The 19,374-nt window shown below is 51.6% G+C and overlaps 1 protein-coding gene across 1 annotated transcript in view; it reads right to left on the bottom strand.

Moving 5' to 3' along the window:
• ERICH1 (glutamate rich 1) overlaps nucleotides 1-19,374 on the bottom strand; it is a 50,722-nt gene that overhangs the window by 21,664 nt on the left and 9,684 nt on the right. Inside the window, exons 2-3 of the mRNA XM_043557184.1 lie at nucleotides 11,525-11,671; nucleotides 3,787-3,939 (exon numbers count right to left, since the gene is read on the bottom strand). Of these exons, the coding sequence (XP_043413119.1) occupies nucleotides 3,787-3,939; nucleotides 11,525-11,671 (300 nt within the window). The remainder of the gene's footprint in view (nucleotides 1-3,786; nucleotides 3,940-11,524; nucleotides 11,672-19,374) is intronic.

Below are 19,374 nucleotides of genomic sequence, written 5' to 3' on the forward strand. Positions count from 1 at the left end.
TGGGACGTGGCCCCTGGTCAGCAGGTTTTGGCCAAGTGCCTTCCTAGGCCTCCCCCTTGCCTCCATCTGCATTTGGTAAAAACTTCACTTGGTAGTCAAACGAGGTGGGGCGCTGGGCTACGTGCTACAGTGATGCCCTCGGAGGCCTCAAGGAAGCCAGGGGTGGGGCTTCCCTCAGCCCAGACACAGGCGACAAGTCTGAAGCCACCTGCCAATACACGGAAGGGACAGATGCCTGGCTCACAGTGAGTCTGCAGGGAACCGTGCAGTTAGCTCCTGCTTCCAAAAGCCACGAGGTCAGTATTTCCTTTCGTGTATGTTATTAGAATAATGATCGCAAGACTTAATGTTAACGACTTTGCAGATTCATCTGAACAAAACCACGTCCATATGGCCGAAACCACTGGTGATTATGAACTCAGAGAGCAGACTTTCCTCACGGGCTGTTTCTATAAGTAATTACTGCCCTCACTTCCCAACGTTGACTAAAGACTCAAGTCCAGGCTCCGGTGTCTCAGGGAACAAAAGCTGGCTGTGCTTATGTTGGCCCAATTTTGCAGTAAACCCACTTTAACTGGCACACAAGTCCGGGCTGTTACCGCCATGAGGCAGGTGAGGTAAGTGAGTCCAGAGGACAGAAGGATCCCTCGCACAGGACGTGGTGCTGCAGACCTGGGGCCCTTTCCCCTGAGGCCCCAGCTGTCCTGAGGCTGGGGAAGGTGTCCTCAGCATTGGGACAGCGACACAAACAACCAAGAACAGGACAGCGGGCCACTCCACAGGTACTGGACACGGTGGGCCGCTCCAGGGGTAATGGACACATTTACCAGCTTCTTGAGAACAACATGCAACACTGTGTGAGCAAGATGGGAAGAGCTGGGGTGTCTAAGGCAGTAAGGAGCACAGGGAGCACGGATTTCTCTTTATCTAAAGCTGTAGAAGGTACTGAAGTGACTCACATGCAAGGGGGTCCTACAGGCCGACGGTACACATCTAGTCTGATTACACTACTTCCTCTCCCGACAGCTCCCACCCACCCGCCCATTCCTAACCAATATTAAGCCTAAAAGAATTCAAAGTCTGTATTTGTTACACTCAGACACTACCTACAGGACAGAAAAAGGCCGCACAGAGAGCAAGGAGCACACAGTTGATACTTGGGTTGACAAGAGCACATTCTTGTCTCTACAGCAAACCCGTGTGCCTGGAACAGATCTAATGACAACACTTCACAAGCCCCGAGTGCAGATTTACCCCAGGGCCAGGGGACACCTGCAATGGAGCCAGTGCGGGGCGACCCTGACGAGTGCTCCCAAGGGCAGTGTGGGGCGACCAGGACCAGGGCTCCCCGGGGTGGTGCGGGGTGACCCTGACGAGTGCTCCCAAGGGCGGTGTGGGGCGACCAGGACCAGGGCTCCCTGGGGTGGTGCGGGGTGACCCTGACGAGTGCTCCCAAGGGCGGTGTGGGGCGACCAGGACCAGGGCTCCCCGGGGTGGTGCGGGGTGACCCTGACGAGTGCTCCCAAGGGTGGTGTGGGGCGACTAGGACCAGGGCTTCCCGCCAGCTCCCCAGGCGGCCTGGGGACTCTGGCTCTGCTACCACACCTGGACGTGCCTCGGTTCCCGTGTGCTCTGGGCCGAAGCTCTGTCCTGCAGGAGTCCTGGTGAGGGTGCCCAGAGCATGCAGGCAGCAGCAGGCCCAGCGGCCACAAGTGGGCACAAAGGCAAGACAGGGTCACCCCTTTTCTCCTTAAGTGTTCTCTAAGTCACTATGTAATTGACTTACTGGTCCTGGGTATTCACAATGGAAGTCTAAAGTGGTTCTTTGGAAAACAGTAACGATTTGACTTTTTCTTCTTTTTCCAATCTCAGTTCTCATGTTCTCTTTGCTTAAAATCGCAAATGAAAAGATTCAGGATTCCTCCCAGCTTCCAAGTTTGCACACCTCTGCCTGGCGCGTCCTCTGGCCCCACAGGGAGCTAGGTGTGGCTGTGCAGCAGCGTGGGCCCCAGGCCTCGGCGAGACCCCAGCCCACACGCCCACTGCACAGCACAGCACGGCCTTTCATTTCAGAGACCACTGGTGGGAGGCCTTCTCCAACTGTATCACCTCCAACACCCTGCTTCCTGGGCTGACAAGGAACAGGGAGTAAACAAAGTAGTTGGAAACATTTAGACGTCAGTTACAAGTGTTCAAAAGTGAAAGATAAGGACTTCCCAGGCCTGGATCTGTATTCAAAGCTCTTCTGGAAAAGTGGACATAGGACCCTGGACTCACAGGGCCTCTAGAAAGAGCCGCCTCTTAAAGCCAAGCCGTGGTCCCCATGGAGGTGGGTGGAGCCGGTGAGGAACTGCAGACCCGAGTGGCAGACGGCCGGCCACACAGCATCAGGGCCCAAGTCGATGGGAGCCCAGACGGAAGGTGAGGGCGAGTCTCAGTGGACAGAGCAACGTGGACAGAACTGATCTCGGGTACAGACCCGTCCACTCTCTCCTTGGTGGGTGATGGGCCAAGTACCATCCCCCACATCATCACTCCCTTCCCGGGGAAAGGAAGACCCACGGAAGGTTCTCTCCACAATGGCCACGCCCACAACAGGTAACAGAGGAAGAGACAAACTAACAAATTTTCCTGACAAACACCTCATAGAGACATGCCCTGTGATAACGCTTCAGTCAACGGTATACAATTTGCGTTGAACTATGAGGTGACCATGGAGCTTAAAAGGAATGCATCCCAGGTCCTCAGTTTCCCTGGTCTTTTCTCTTTTGCTCTCGTCAGTGCACAGCTGTCAGGGCGGCACCACAGGGCCAGCTGGCTGGCTTCCCGCAGGGCATCCGTCCACCTCGTACAAACACCTCGACTTCCTAGGAGGGTATCCCTACAGCTCGGAGCCTACCGGTCACAGGACAGACTCAAGCCTCTGGCACTGGGGTCCCTCACGTGGCCCAGCCCGTGCTGGCCTCCTCGGCAGGGCCGACTGTGTGCAGCTGTGGGTGAACCAGAACTGACTGAGCACAGCGGCACGGGACACATGGTTTTTACTGAATAGACTGAGCACACGGTGAAGTGTGCTCCCCAAAGTAATTCATCCTCGTAAGAACACGGTTAAATTTCCTAATGAAATAATCCCTTTACCTACTAATCACATTCCAAAGATTTTCAACAGGGTTTGAAAAGATGAATAGATTATTCCTCACCTACCCCATTTTTGGTTTTATGGTTTCTGGTCCTTTAATTAGAGACATGGAAAGATCAATGTACAAGGAAACCACATTCTCTTGACATTTGTAGGATAGAGTTTCTGAGTTTATACTTGTTGAAACTCGTCTGGGTGAAACCTCTATTTGCGGATTTAACGTAACATCCACCAAAGCATGTATGTCTTTTGTTCACGCGACCTTCAACCACAAAAGCAAGACAGACATTCAATTCTTTCACAAAAGTGAGGCAAAGCAAGTTATTTCCATCATTACAAAATTGATATACAATCTCAGAAATGCTGAATAAAATGGAAAATCAAGAAAAAAGTTCTACTTAAACCACAACAACTACCATTAACGTGTGACGCATTTAATAGCAGCACGAGTGATTACGGCCACGGTCGGGTCCCAGCTAAATCTCCTCCTGCCTCAAGTCTGTTTTCCTGTCGCTATGAATTTTGTGACATCACTTTTCATGATTGCAGGACACAAACGAGCCCACTGGGTATCCGTCCAGTGACCTGCTCCCCCGGCCCTGTCGTGGTAAATTTGGGTGAAGTTAAGCTGCAGAATCACGCCTCACCTGAGAGGGGGCATCCTTTTCCCGCGTCATCGCTGCCTGAGCTGTCCTCGGAGGCCGGGCTGGCCTGCGGCTCTGGGGGGGCTGGGACGTACCCCTCAGGAGGCAAACTCGCCGTGTAGAGCCGCCTTCGAGGAGGGACCTTGGAGTCTCCACCTGCAGGAGACAAGAGGGCTGTGAACATGGCATACTGTGATGAGACCCTCACTGGCCCTGGCCCTTCCCCAACCACATCCACTGGAGACACGAAACCCAACAGGTCACAAAGCCCAGCCACTGCTGTCAGCACTGATCTCAGGACACCAAGCACTTGGCCAGAGCAGCAGGACAGCCCAAGATCCAGCCAGGAGAAAGGAAGGATCCGTGATTAACTAACCTCTGTGGTTTACAATGATGTAAAAGTATAACTAAGCAGAAAAAACAATATTCTACAGAGCATACCTTCCACTGTTACAACATGAATCTCTTGACGTTTTGGTGCACAATCTGGGATTTCTCCAGGCGTGCGAACAACCCACATGTGCTGTGTACACACACACCTTAATGGGATCTTGCCACATGCATTTGATAATCACACATTTGTATGTTACGTGTATCATATCATTCAGAAGTTAATAGAATATGATGAGGAAATATATTAAGATATATTTACATCTACACGATCTTTTAACGGCTACATAATATGCCGCGTTTTGGCAAATCATAATTTAATTATAATTCAACCACTGTCCTAGATTTCGCACATGGAGATTGACTCTAAATTTTCACTATCACAGACAGCTTCTACGACCGTCCTTGTTGCACAAACTTTGCACACTTGACCACGGAGTTCCTTCAGACGAAGTCCTGGAGATGAACTGCTGGTCCGAAGGATGAGCACCTTTTTTGCTGGCTCTTGATACACGTGGTCCAGAACGGCATCCCCACCACCCCGCCTCCTCCCATTCTCTTTCCGACATCGGGTGGCATTGGCCACAGTTGATTCGCGTACAGCTGACACAGCGTGTTGTATCCGTTCACGCGTACCACATACGGACTCGACCACTGTACGCACAGTGCCCTGCTCCTGTGAGAGGCACGGTCACCATCTGTCAGCACACGGCAGTATGACACTACGGACCCTGGTCCCCGTGCTGCACTGTCATTTCTGTCACTGGACCACGCACAGGAACAAACTCTGAATAAACTCGGAGTGTGAGCAGAGAGAGTGTGGGGGCAGTGGTGCAGTTGGGGGGAGTTCCGGGGACCCGCGTGACTCAAATGGAGCCCATTCTGGGGTGGTCGCCAACACGTGCCTGGTCGTCCTGTCCTTTTAGCTCCTTACTCAGACCTGGAGTGGCTCACACTGAGGTCACCGAGCGCCTCCCGCGGGGCACCGGACACTGTGATACACGGCAGCCTCATCTCTGCCCGGGAGGGAGCCAGAAACACGGTGCTCATGGCCACACAGAGAGCCACGAGGGAAGCGAGCACAGGACACAGGGGCAGCCGGCCGGAGGAGAGGCCCGGGGCCATGACTCTGTCTTGTGCCTGAGGAGCAGCACAGACTTCGTGAGGAGGAAGACGTGTTCGGGACAGGAGCTCAGATGTACAGGCGTCCCTACAGGGTCCCCTGGCCCCTCGGCCTGTCCGTGACGGAGACGCGCTTTCAGAAGCTTGCACACTTGACCCCTGTATTTCCTAATGGTGGTCACGGTCGTGCGAGCCGGTTCCGGGTGTCCGACCCAGCATCTCAGAACAGAGCCGGCAGCACAGCCAGGCTTTGAAACGTTCAAGTAAATGCCGTCACTGACCGAAGGAGAGACGTTTGTCACAGTGTCCTCACACCACGTGCCACCATCAAAAACTGGTTTCGTTCCTTCCTTCCATTACACACACAGCAGGTGTGGCCATTAGGTGTTCAGAATTCAGACTTTCAGCCCCCACACAAGTAACAGGCTGTAAGCTCCGCCTTCCTGTCTCCGGTAGAATGATCAAAACTTGGCTCTGACCCCCGACCACACGGTACGGTCGGCCCAGAGCCCTCCTAGAGCCCCCACGAGTCCTGGAGGGGACACCTTGTCTTCCCTGCTCTGGCCCCGGTCCTGGGCCCGGCTCCTACCTGTCCTTTGTCCCTGTCACTCCAGACACAAAATTCAGCATCCTCCTTTTCTACAAAGTGTCCACTCACCCCCAAGCACCTCGAGAGCTGAGTAATTAAGAAAATACTCAAGACTTTACATTTTTAGAGGTTTTAGGTTCAGAGCAAAATTGAGAAAGGTACAGAGACTTCCCTTATACCCCTCTGCACACACACACTGCCCCCCCAACAGTATGGGCACCCCCCACCCCCATCAGAGGGCACATCTGTTACAGTCAGAGATCCGACACGGACACACTGTCATCACCCAGGGTCCACAGTCCACGTGAGGGTCACTCCTGGTGTTGTGCATTCTGTGGGTCTGGACAATGCAGGATTCCCTGTACTCACATCACTAAAAACCCTCTGTGCTCCGCCTGGCCATCCCCCGCCCCCAGCCTCTGGCAACCACTCACGTTTTCCCTGTCTACCTGGTTTGCCTTTTCCGGAATGTCATGTAGTTGGAATCATGCAGTTTGTAGATTTCTCAGACAGCCTTCTTTCACTTAGATCTGCATTTAAGGCTCCTCTGTGTCTTTTCACGGCTTGAAGGCCATGAAACATTCCAGGGTGTGAACGGACCTCAGCAAACCTGCCACCCGCTGCAGGGTCTGAACTGACCTCAGTGTACCCGTTACCCACTGCAGGGAGTCGTGGTTGCTTCCACATTTTGGGAATTACGAACAAAGCTGCTGTAAACATCTGTTGCAGGTTTCATGTGGACAATAGGTGAGCTATTTTAATGGAGTTTTGAGGCTGGGTGAGGGGTCAGATCATTTTCTGCACAATCTTTGCCATCTTGGTATCACTGGCCCCTCCTCCTGCACCTCAAATAGAGTTCTTTTACCCTTTCTGGAAGTCTCGGGGCCACCAATACTTGTGCCCATGCAACTCAGGCAGGCTTTCCTCCTAAGAGGTAAGGGAAGTACATCAGTCAAGCAAATGATTTCCTTTGGGAAGGGGTCAGATTCAGGATGGGCTGACGGCTGGTACCTACACAGAGCGGAGAAGGGAGAGGAGCTCTGGGCTTCGACATTTATAGGGACGGGGAGGGACGGGGCGGTGTCTGCCACGGACATAATGCTGTATGAGCATATGAGAGGGAGAGAGAGTCCCAAGCAGGGTCCACGCCCAGCACGGAGCCCGACATAGGGCCTCATCTCACGACCCTGGGATCGTGACCTGAGCTGAAATCAAGAGTTGGACGCTTGACCGACTGAGCCACCCAGGCGCCACAAGGAAGACTTCTTAAGCCAGACACAAACAGCACAAACCACAGACTGAAAGACTGAGAAACCACATTCTATGAACTTCTAAACAATAGAACACATTATTGTTTTCAAAAATTAAGATAATCCATGGAGAGAAGGTGTACGGTTGGCCAAGAATTGGGATTTGGAATACAAAAAGAAATGAAATCTGTAAGATAAACTCCAAAAAAAACCCAAGAGGAACACGGGCAAACAGTATGGTTTACGCACATGCGCAAGCCGCCGAGCTCTTTACCTCACTAACCATCAGTAGAATGAGGTGCAGGCTCCCTCCACGTGAACAACATGGGTTTGAGCTGCTGGGGTCCACTGATATGGAGATTTATTTTGATACGTAGAGAACATAACATGAATAGATTTTCTCTTCCTTATAATTTTCTTAATGATGTTTCCTTGTCTCTAGCTGACTGTGTAGTAAGAATACAGTATATAATACATATATAGACATGTGTTAGTTGACTGTGTTATTGGTAAGACTTCTGGTCAACAGTAGGTAAATTTCTGGGAGTCCCAACTGCCCGGAGGGTGGCATCCCGACCCCTGGCTCGTTCAAGGGTCAGCTTGAGTCAACAGGAATAACTGTTGAGTAGGACCCGGGGAAACAGGAGCCAGCAGGTCACTTGAGTGGCGCACGTCTGACAGGCAAGTTGGCAAAATGAACAATAAACCTGAAGCTACTTCTCTGGGGACACGTGCTTGGGAAACGCCCGTGTGTAAAGGAGAGGTCGATGGTGACCCAGCGTATCCTTACTTCTAGAAAAGCCAGAAGAACGTACGATGTGCTTCTCCAGTCAAGACGGGGTGGTGGGAAGCGTGCACCATCCTGCCCAGAACAACCACAAAGACAGGCCAACCTGATGAAACAAGTTCCAGATGCTGATCTCTGAGGAAGGGAACCAGCCATGAGACTGTGGCCATGCTGGCCTGGGGCGGAGTGAGCTCGAGGATTGGGGGTGGGGCCTGGCAGCAGGGGTCCAGGGAGGCCCAACGCCTGCAGGCCAGGGGCAGCGTCCTTGGGAGAAGCGGGCTGCATTGAGCGAGCCCAGGGCTCTAGGGGGAGACCCTCGCGTGTTCTGCTGAGCGTGATGTGGGGTGCCCCTGTGAGGAGCTGCCAGGCGGGGGCTGGGGCTCACAGCCTGGCACTGGACAGAGCAACCTCAGGGAAGGGCCAGACAGAGCTGGGAGGGTGGGCAGGAGCACAGGGGAGGTGGCCCCTTCCGACCTCCATGGGGCACCACTGGATGACAGACGGCAGCTTCCGCGGCCACGTGGACTTCTGCCTTGCTGCCTGGCCACGCGCACCCAGCCGGCTGAGATGTAAGAACATCTTAGCCCCATGGAAGTCCAACAAAACCCACAGAAAAGGACAAGGCATGGGACCAACAGGGCATCTGTAGGCTGTGGGGCAATGTCAGGTGGCCTCGTATATAAACTTGAAGCCCTCTAAGAAACAGGGAACATTCCCCACGTGATGAAAATCACAACCCCAGAGACCCAAGAAGCTCAGAAACTCGAAGGAGAGCTGTGGAGGAAACCACACGAGGCTCCGAAAACTCAGATTGCTAGACACTAGAGGTGGGGGGTACATCCCGATACAGTCACACAACAGCACAGGACAGCGGCTACATAGACAGCAATCGCCATCATCAATATAAAGTTTCACAAGCCCCCTAGGAATCACACATATATACTAAAGTATACACACTGTATCAGCAAGCATGAAACTACATGGGAACCGGGGCTTCCAAATTCTGGGGAGACGAGAGGGAGACGTGGCTGGAGGGTGTTCGAAGACTTCACTTACGCTGTGAAACCTCAGGGTGTACCGTGTACTGATGTGACAACTTAAACACTGCAAGGTGATGGCCACTCCCCTCACATAAGTACGACATCTATTCTCAGGAACTGTTGGGTACACAGTACAGAATCGCTAACTGTAGTCCTCACGCTGTACATTAGCCCCCAGAACTTATCCCCCTTATAACTTTAGGTCGGTTCCCGTGACCATAATCTCCCCGTCCCCCAGCCCAGCCCCCAGCAACCTCTGTCCATTCTCTCTCAGTTTGAGGTTTTCAGCGTCCACGGAAACGTGAGATCATGCTGCGCCTGTCTTTCTCTGCCTGACTTACTCACTGGGTATAAGGCCCTTGAGCTCCATTTGTTACATTTTTTTTATACAACAGCAGGCTTTCAGGGAAGTGGCAAAGGTTAAGAAGTAAAAGACCTGGGTAGAAGGGGTTCCGAGACAGCTGTCGTATCATCAAGATTTTATAAGAAAATATTCACATCTTAATGGAAAACTGCAGTTTTTACCAAAGAGCTTTGTCTGTTTTCATGACATCTCCAGGCATTCATAGATGTGTCTCCACATACTGATTTTCACGGACCCATAAAAAGCCCAGATTCAACAGCACGAACCTACCTGACCGACGCCCAGCCACCTGCTAGCCCGCCTGTCAGCATGGAGGTGGGCATTGCTCTGGCACACGTATTCCCTAAAAACAAGTTTTAAAACTGGTGCCTCCGTACATACAAGTTATAGAGCTTGAGAGCCGCCATATGGAAGACTTACTTGTGCTGTGTCTAAGGGGGATCCAACGCACCACAGCCACTTAAATAAGATACGTGATCAAGCTCTTGGCTCATTCACCCTTCTGTCCTCTGGAACTCCAACTCCCCCACAGGTTTGCCCTAATATAATAACTTTATCGCATCATGCTTCTCAAATAAGCCGTCTTCTTTAAAAAATGTCTATGATGGTAAACATAATTTTTTCTACATTATTAGAATTAGTAAAAGGCAATTGATCAAAGTAACAATTACTGCTTTTAATCATTACCCACTACAGAGCAAGTCCCTTGGGCCAAGATTCTCTGCTGAGAGGGAAGGAGTGTGGAAGCACATGTATCACTGCTACGAGACAGGGTCCTACAGGAACACTACCCGTTTTCATTTACAGAGGTAACTGCTCAGAAACTCTGAACACAAAAATAGGTAGAAGACGGCAGGTGGCTTTTTAAAAATAGCAATATTACTTGATTCATTGAATTCTTTGTAAATAATATACCAAAAATCACAGAGAAATCCATCATCAAACAAAATTATTACTTTTTATTAAAGATTTTTAAAGCTTATTTATTTTGAGAGAGAGAGAGAGTGCGTGAGCAGGGGAGGGGCAGAGAGAGAGAGACAGAGAGAATGCCAAGCAGACTTGAACCCACAAACTGTGAGATCATGACCTGAGCCGAAACTAAGAGTTGGATGCTTAACTGAGCCACCCAGATGCCCCTTCACAAAGCTATTTTTTTAATCTTTATTTTTGAGAGAGAGACCAAGTGTGAGTGGGGGAGGAACAGAGAGAGAGGGAGACACAGAATCCAAAGCAGGCTCCAGGCTCCAAGCTGTCAGCACAGGGCCTGATGCGAGGCTTGAACTCACGAACCATGAGATCGTGACCTGAGCTGAAGTCAGCCACTTAACCAACTGAGCCACCCAGGCGTCCCTTCACAAAGCTATTTCTAACGATCGGCTGATAACTCAACTGTTTCCTTCAATTTTGCTGAAGGCAAAGGAATGTCAAATACGTGACTTGGAAAGAGATGTGTTGCGTGTCCTTAGAATAATGCGCTTTCTTTCTGTGAGACCAGTATTCCCAACCGTCCCTTTGGTGGGCACACCGTGGTGGTGTCTATGCCTGGTAGGTCCTCCTTTTGCAAACGGGGGACCAGCAGCTGAGCAAAGTAAGCCTGCAGGACCCTGGGCACTTGCTTGGCGCAGGAGCTGGATAGTGTCGTGGACAGCAGTGTGGACAACGGTGCAGGCAGTGGTGTGGGCAATGGCATGGAAAAGGGAGTGGACGATGGTGAGGACAACAGTGTGGACGGTGGCACGGACAACGGTAAGGACACATTGCTGCTGCGAACACCCACGTGAAAATGTTTGTGCAACATGTGTTTTCACTTCTCCTGGGTGTGGACAACGACATGGAAATGGCCAGGGGTCCTCCCCGTGCCCCAGCCACTGCCCCGTGCTCCCTGGCTCTCACAAGCGGTCCTCCCCGCGCCCCGGCCACAGCTCTTCACACTGCTTCCGCACCTGCACCGGGGCGAGGACAGTCTCTGCCCAGCACAGTGAACTCAAGCTGGTCTTTAACGGAGGTGCCAGCACCAGCTTCTCTCTGCACTGAGCACGCTGAAGTCCACAGTGTGGGCACAGTGACCTTGCACTGCCAGATACAGGACGTGCAGGGTCACCACCCCTGACAGCCAGGCCAGAGCAGCCTGCTCCAGGGCAAAACATGACAACTGCCAGGTCACTGACCCCCCCGCCCCTCCCCCCATAAGCCCCTCACCTGTCAAGGTGGGGGCACTCCTGCCCCTGAGGTCCGTAGTGGCCACCCTCTCGGCTGGGTTTCCAGAAGCTGGAGCCACGGGTACCCTCTTTTCTTGGCCACAGGGAACACTAGGGAAAAGCCTCCTCAGAACTTTCTCCACGAACACTACAAGTGAAAAAGAAAAGAAAGAATTATTCACGGGGGTTCATTTAAATTGCAAATGGATTTTACCTAAAATAAAGACAAAGCCTGATATTACCACCAGAGAGAAAAGGGAATGTGCGTGAGGACAACCTAGCACTGTTCCCCGAGGACCCCCAGCACCATCCCCTGAAGCCTTGCCAGCACTGTCCCCTCAAGGACCCCCAGTACTATCCCCTAGAGGATCCCCCAGCATTGTTCCCTGAGGATCCCCAGGACCATCCATCAGAGGACCCCCAGGACCGTCCATCAGAGGATCCCCAGGACCATCCATCAGAGGACCCCCCAGGACTGTCCAACAGAGGAAACCTCTGCACTGTCCATCAGACGACTCCCCCAGGACCATCCGTCAGACGATCACCAGGACCATCCATCAGAGGATCCCCCAGGACTGTCCATCAGGGGAAACCCCTATACTGTCCATCAGACGATCCCCCCCCAAGGCCGCCCATCAGAGGACCTTCAGGAACATCCATCAGAAGACCCCCCCAGGACTGTCCATCAGAGGACCCTCAGAACCATCCATCAGAGGATCCCACCAGGACCATGCATCAGAGGACCCCCCAGGAACATCCAGCAGAGGACCCCCCTGCACTATCCATCAGAGGACCCCCAGAACTGTCCATCAGAGGAAACCCCTGCACTGTCCATCAGAGGACACCCCCAGGACCGTCCATCAGAGGATCCCCCCAGGACCGTCCACCAGAGGACCCCGCCAGGACCGTCCATCAGAGGACCCCCCCCCCAGGACCGTCCATCAGAGGACCCCCCCCAGGACCGTCCATCAGAGGACCCCCCTGGACTGTCCATCAGAGGAACCCCTGGGACCGTCCATCAGAGGACACTCCAGCACCATCTTCCAAGGGCCCCTAGCACTCTCCATCAGGGGACCCCCCAGCTTGGTCCATCAGAGGACCCACTCCCTACAGGACCAGCAGCCTGGATGTCCACAGGTGTGGGGACAGGAGCCAGGCTGGGAAGAGAGGGCAGCAGGCCTGGAGAGTGGAGCATAGGAACTCAGGTGTTTATGACTGGGTTTACAAGTAGTCTTTCTTCCCTGCAATGTTCTCTCTCTTTGAAATTGTGTAAAGTACAGACTGAACCAGTCTCCGAATTTGGGGTCCAGGTCCTGGATGCAAAGTGTCCCCCTAGACAGGATCACAGAATAGCTCGGGGCGAGGGGTGGAGCCAGGCAGACAGAGCAGGGCCCGGGGGGCCCACAGCACAGGACACTCCCCGGGGAAGTGCATCCACACACACTCCCCGCCGCGCTTAGGAAGACAAGCCTGGTTCCAGCAAGTACAGGGAGATTTTCCACTTTGTTTATTTTAGTTGACATTCTGCTTTAACCGGGGAGAAAGCTGTCATAATGAATAAGCATTTCTGTCCGGATATAATGTGGATAAAGAACGGGCTTGAATCTCAAAACGGCATCTTGGAAGAGGTGAGGGAAAGCGTAATAAAGTAAGTTTGTTTTAACCTTGGTAAATGTAGAAACGGGTGCATGAAGGAGAGAGCTGCTCTGGGGCGGCCAGCAGTCAGAGGCAGAGTCAGTGCGCTCGGGGCAGGCAGGCCAGCTTCCAGATCCCTCCATCGCTGGGCGCATGGGGACTGGAAGTGGGTGGCCCTCGGCAGGGACAGGACCCTGAAGTCACAGACCCTCCCAATCTCATCACACTCTCAGGCAGTGTCCCTACTAGAAATGACTCCCACTGACCTGGCCGAGTTATAAAAACACAATTAGGGTTTAAAAATATGAAAGGGTGCCCTCCACTCTGATGGCTCCTCAGATAATCTACTAAAACCGGGCCGGCACTGGGAGCCTGTGTGGCCTGGTGGCTTCCAGGGAGGAAGGAAAACCGTCCGTGCTAGTGACACAACCATCTAAGGCCACAGGTCCTAGCAGTAAAAGATTCCCCATGCACTTTTGTTGAATGTTCTACAAAATCTTCACTGGCATAGGACCTGGCACAAAGCGTGTTTCCAGTACAATCTGCTGAGGGGAAGTGTTCCCAGAGCCTTCTGCAGAACACGTTCACAGGCAGGGTGTCTCGGAGCAGCACCCAAACTGGATTGTGGGGAGAAGCAGCTTGTTTTGCACATTAAAAAAAAAATGTTCCGTGGTACTCAATGATATCAGTTAGAAATTCCATCGCCGTGTGATTCCTTAAAGGACAGAGAGGAATGTTCTGTTCGGCCCCTGTTAGGTAGGACCCCGGGTTAAGGCTAGCTGAGCCCCAGCACTTCCCATCACAAGATGGGCAGAAACGCCCCGACATGGCAGCACTGAGACAGGCATGGCTGTGTGACAGATGTGGTTGCACCTACCACATGTGGCCCTCCCACCTCACCCACGAGTAGGGCTCTCCGGGGTGCCTCTCCCCCTCACACACTTCCCACCAGCCACTAAAGGGCGAACCTCCACACCCACGCTGGTGTTTACACACAGCACTTGTTATTTCAATGACGCAGAACTGAACTCGCCTTTCCCACCCCATGTTTTATGCCCAGGGCCACTTCCCGACACCACGAGCGGCTCCAGCCTCATCGTGTACAAGCAGCCGGTGTCAGAAGAAGGGCCTGGGCGTGCCTGTGAGGAACAGGGGCACATGCAGTGCGCCTCGTCTGTCTAGGATGCCGGTGGCTGGAAACCTGGGGTGATCATCAGTGACCTGAGCCACTGTGAACAAGCCTCCAGACAACCTCAGATCGCAGGAAAAGAGGCCGCATACTCAAGGCTTGAAGACAAATGTAAACACAAACACAACTTAAATATAAAAGTTCTGCACTTCAGCTTTAAATCCCATGTGACCATGTGGAGGTGGAGGGAGAACAGTGCAGATTCAGATGTGCCGATTCACAAAGGTCGAGAAGGTCTGTTCAGTTTACATTTTAGCAAATGACAGACACAGTTCCCCTAACTTTGCCTTTAAAACTGGGCCCAGTGGGGCACCTGGTTGGCTCAGTCGGTTAGGGGTCCAACTTCAGCTCAGGTCATGATCTCACGGTTCATGGGTTTGAGCCCCGTGTCGGGCTCTGTGCTAACAGCTCAGAGACTGAGGCCTGCTTCTGATTCTGTGTCTCCCTCTGTCTCTGCCCCTCCCACACTCATGTTCTGTCTCTCTCTGTCTCAAAAAATAAACACTAAAAACAAACAAACAAATTCAACCCAGTGGTCCAACAGCCAGAACAGAAAGAAAACCTTTCAGCACCCTAAGCTAAGCTGCGTTAAGAATCTCGTAAACCCAAGTGGCGAACGTGATTTCTCTCCTACGCTAGCAGGTGTTAAAACCTCATAAGCAAAAACGTCCTTTCCCGCGGGACTAGGTGCTTCTCAGGACAAGGTGGGCATCTGGCTACTGCACCGTGGCACGCTGGCTCTCCAGAAGCTGGAGGTGCTCGAGAGACTCTTTCCTACCCCCGCTCCTTGGTACAGCACTGTCACAGGAGAATGAGTACTTGGTACACAATTCTTGACAGTCGTTGGGATCGACGAGGATACTGAACACTGGAAATGCTGGCTTTATGTCCTACTGTCCGTGATCCATGAGTTACTTACAAAGTGCACCATCAATAGGCACAAGAACAGATGATCTAAGAGATGTCATGATGGGTTTCTCAATGTCAAGGGGGAGTTTTGTCTTCAATGAGAATTTTAACTAATAAATCTGAACCCAATCTAACTATCCAGGTATCTCAGAATGAAATCATTTTGCTAATAAATGCACATCTGATGCTTTCAATTGCCAGAACTTAAAGCATAACGTCTTTGTAAAAATATCACTTTAATTTAAAAAAAATCAGCTTTAAAGAGCAATGTATAACAAAATAACAATTACTTTCTGGCAACTAATATTGCTGGAAGATTCAGTCACATGCCTCACTCTATCTCAGTGTTGAGACTACACAATAAAGTCGGGAATGAGACTCTGTGGGGTGCCTGACCTTCAGGTCCGCACAGCTGTGCTGAGACAAACAAGCCCTCGGTCCACCACATGCACACAGCAACACTGCAGTTCTAGGGGACAATGTGGCCACGGTGCATGGAAGCAGTCACATGGACTCTCCTGTCGCTAAAAGAGTTCGTAGTTTATTTAAACAGAAGTAGCCAGCTATTTCAGGCCTAACAACATGTTGTACAGCCACTTAAACTCTCACTGCTACTCAGAGCCTACAGAGTTATGAATGAAACATGTACTCGACGAACCGCTTGATGGTTTCCTGCAAATATGGACTTAATTCTGTAAACAAAGCATGTCTTCCAACTGGCCAAATCTACTTAGTGAGTCATGTTAAAAGCAGAGCAGGAAAGAAAGTACAGCAAAACCCTGGATTGCGAGTGACTTGTTCTGTGAGTGTTCCGCGAGGCGAGAAAACATTTCCAATAAATTTTAACTTGATAAATGAGTGAGGTCTTACAATACAAGCCGTATGTGACAACAAACGTCACATGATCACAACTGAGCCGGTGGTTCTTCTCTCTCTCGCTCTTGCTGCAGGATTGTGCATGATCGTCAATGCAATGTCACGTTTCCATGAAATCCTCAAAAGGAGGCAAAGGCAAGTGTCATTGGATAGGTTCCTTGTTAAAGCTGCACCAAAAGAAAAAGATTCCGTTGAGCCAACAGATGGCAGTCATTCCGTCAGTGACAGTGAAAGTCATCCTACATAGTAACCCTCCTCTCTCCGGTCTTCCTCATGCTGGCCATGAAGGTTTTCAAAGATAAGTGCAGGTCAGTTGGTTTATTTTTATTATTTTGTATTATATTACAGTATTGTAATCATCTTTATATGAATATTTTTGTGTGGAACGAATCATCTGAGTTTCCATTATTTCTTTGGAGAAATTCACTTTCATGTAGACGTGCTTTGGATTACAAGCATGTTTCCAGAATGATTTTTGCTCGCAAACCAAGGTTTTACCATATCATTATGTCTTTCAGGATGCTGGTACATAGCAAAGCATCATTTTTAAAAAGCCTTTCATCTCTGGTTTGCTGAAATGCACCTTTTGACCTTGTGTGTGTGTGTGTTTACTCACTACAAATGTTAACTCTTCTTCAATGCAATTACTGGGTTTAAATCTCACATTCGGGCATACAAAGGGAAGAGTATATTCCATTTTTAACAAAGGCGTTAACGGCAGCACTTCAAGGAGTTGCTTTCCCGTTTGACATGATGTTAGAGCAGAAGCCTGAGAATGCCATGTGTGCGGTGTGCAGCAAGCTTCTGGAGGGCAAGCAGGTAAGCCCTCCCAGGTGAGCTCCCCCAGGTGAGCCCCCGAAGATGAGTCTCCTAGGTGAGCCCCTGCAGGTGAGCCCCCCAGGTGAGTCCCCCAGGTGAGCCCCTGCAGGTGAGCCCCCCCAGGTGAGTCCTCCAGATGAGCCCCTGCAGGTGAGCCCCCCAGGTGAGCTCTCGCAGGTGAGCTCCCACAGGTGAGCTCCCACAAGTGAGCCCCCACAGGTAAGTCTCCCAGGTGAGTCCCCCAGGTGAGCTCCTGCAGGTGAGTTCTCCTAGGTGAGCCCTCGAAGGTGAGCTCCCCCAGGTGAGCTCCCACAGGTGGGCCCCTGCAGGTGAGTCCCCTGGGTGAGCCAATGCAGGTGAGCCCCCCGGGTGAGCTCCCGCAGGTGAGTCCCTGCAGGTGAGCTCCTCCAGGTGAGCCCTCACAGATGAGTCCCCACAGGTGAGTCCCCCCTCGCCCCCAGGTGAGCTCACACAGGTGAGCCCCCGAAGATGAGTCTCCTAGGTGAGCCCCTGCAGGTGAGCCCCCCAGGTGAACTCCCACAGGTGAGTCCCCCAGGTGAGCCCCTGCAGGTGAGCCCCCCCAGGTGAGTCCTCCAGATGAGCCCCTGCAGGTGAGCCCCCCAGGTGAGCTCTCGCAGGTGAGCTCCCACAGGTGAGCTCCCACAAGTGAGCCCCCACAGGTAAGTCTCCCAGGTGAGTCCCCCAGGTGAGCTCCTGCAGGTGAGTTCTCCTAGGTGAGCCCTCGAAGGTGAGCTCCCCCAGGTGGGCCCCTGCAGGTGAGTCCCCTGGGTGAGCCCCTGCAGGTGAGCCCCCCGGGTGAGCTCCCGCAGGTGAGTCCCTGCAGGTGAGCTCCTCCAGGTGAGCCCTCACAGATGAGTCCCCGCAGGTGAGTCCCCCCTCGCCCCCAGGTGAGCTCACGCAGGTGAGCTCCCACAAGTGAGCCTTCACAGGTAAGTCCCCCGGTGAGCCCCCCAGGTGAGCTCCCGCAGGTGAGTCCCTGCAGGTGAGCTCCTCCGGGTGACCCCCCCCAGGTGAGCCCCCGCAGGTGAGTCCCCCCTCGCCCCCAGGTGAGCTCCTGCAGGACAGCTGGCTGCACTCTGCAGCACTTCCTAGCCAGGCAGTCTCACGGTAGGGGAAAACGGCTGTGTGCTCCATTTGAAAAAGCTCTTATGAAAAAAGGAAAGGAAATAGGAACATTTTCTTTTAGAATATTCCATTCTGAAAAAAGCAAAAGAGAATTATAAAAGGTGGCACAGAAAAAGCACCCCATGACCTTTGACACCACTGAGGAAGTTACCCCCCCCCCCCCATCAATACCAGGAATGTTTTTCTTTCTCTTAAAAACGTTCACTTGGATCACCAAGTAATACAGGTTCCCCTCAATATTTGTGTTCACAGTCTACTTTATTTAAAGTGGGGGAGCGGCTGTGCATTTAGTCCTCCTAAGTATACGCCATACATCTGGAGAGCTGTCTGGTGCGGATGAGAAGTGTTTACTCCTTTGTGATTCTACAGGCAAATTTGTCAGAACCTATGTTCTCATCCCTGGAAACCACGGTCTCCTGGAAAAGCGGGACTCTGAGGGGACAAGCAAAACGTGTGTGGGGCTAGTCTGGGACATGAGGAAGGCAATTAGTTCAAAAGCAGTCTTTTAAAGGGTGGACATTACTGGGAAGGAGCACGGCCAACGAGACTACATGCTCACTGGAACTACACAAAAATGGAAGGGACCCCAAATATCCACATAACTTTAAAATGCTTGAGAGGAAAACAGAGAATAGGTTTACGACACTCTCTAGGTTTCTGGTGAACACACTTACATGTGGAAAAGTGATCATCCAGAACTTGACGGTTGCCAGGCTTCCTGAAATCATACTCAAGAAACAGTGCTACTGAAAACAGAAGCTCGGTGGCCGTGGCTGAGAGACCGTGCCCTGTCCTCACCTTGGCCTGACGCCAGGAAAACCGTCCAGAGTGCACCAGTGACAGACACACACGCACCAGTCACGGCTCCAGCGAGAGGGGAGAAATCTCCCATCTCAGCAGATGCCAGGTCAAGCCATCCCCCCTTTCCATCCTGAAATGGATGACTTCTGAGTATCTTGTTTTAACAGATGCTTTAAATTTCTCACGGTTACTGTATTTCTTGGGATCTCATGTTCTGAATTTTATCTTTGCCGTAAAGACTGCGTTCAAATGCCTGCCTGGTACCCGCCAACCTATCCATAGCTTTCTCAACAATGTTCAATGTTTTATTTTTCCATTTTATCTCAATAATGAAGCAAGGTATTTAACCACTGTCTGTAATCAAGGAATAAAGGAATAAATTGATAATAGCACTATATCACTTCACAAGATAGAAAAGTTCAGTATAATATGTTAATTTAATAAATGATACTTTCTTAATGAGTTTCATAATAGAA

The sequence above is a fragment of the Prionailurus bengalensis genome, chromosome B1 (assembly GCF_016509475.1).
Source record: "Prionailurus bengalensis isolate Pbe53 chromosome B1, Fcat_Pben_1.1_paternal_pri, whole genome shotgun sequence".
NCBI classification, from domain to species: Eukaryota; Metazoa; Chordata; class Mammalia; order Carnivora; family Felidae; genus Prionailurus; species Prionailurus bengalensis.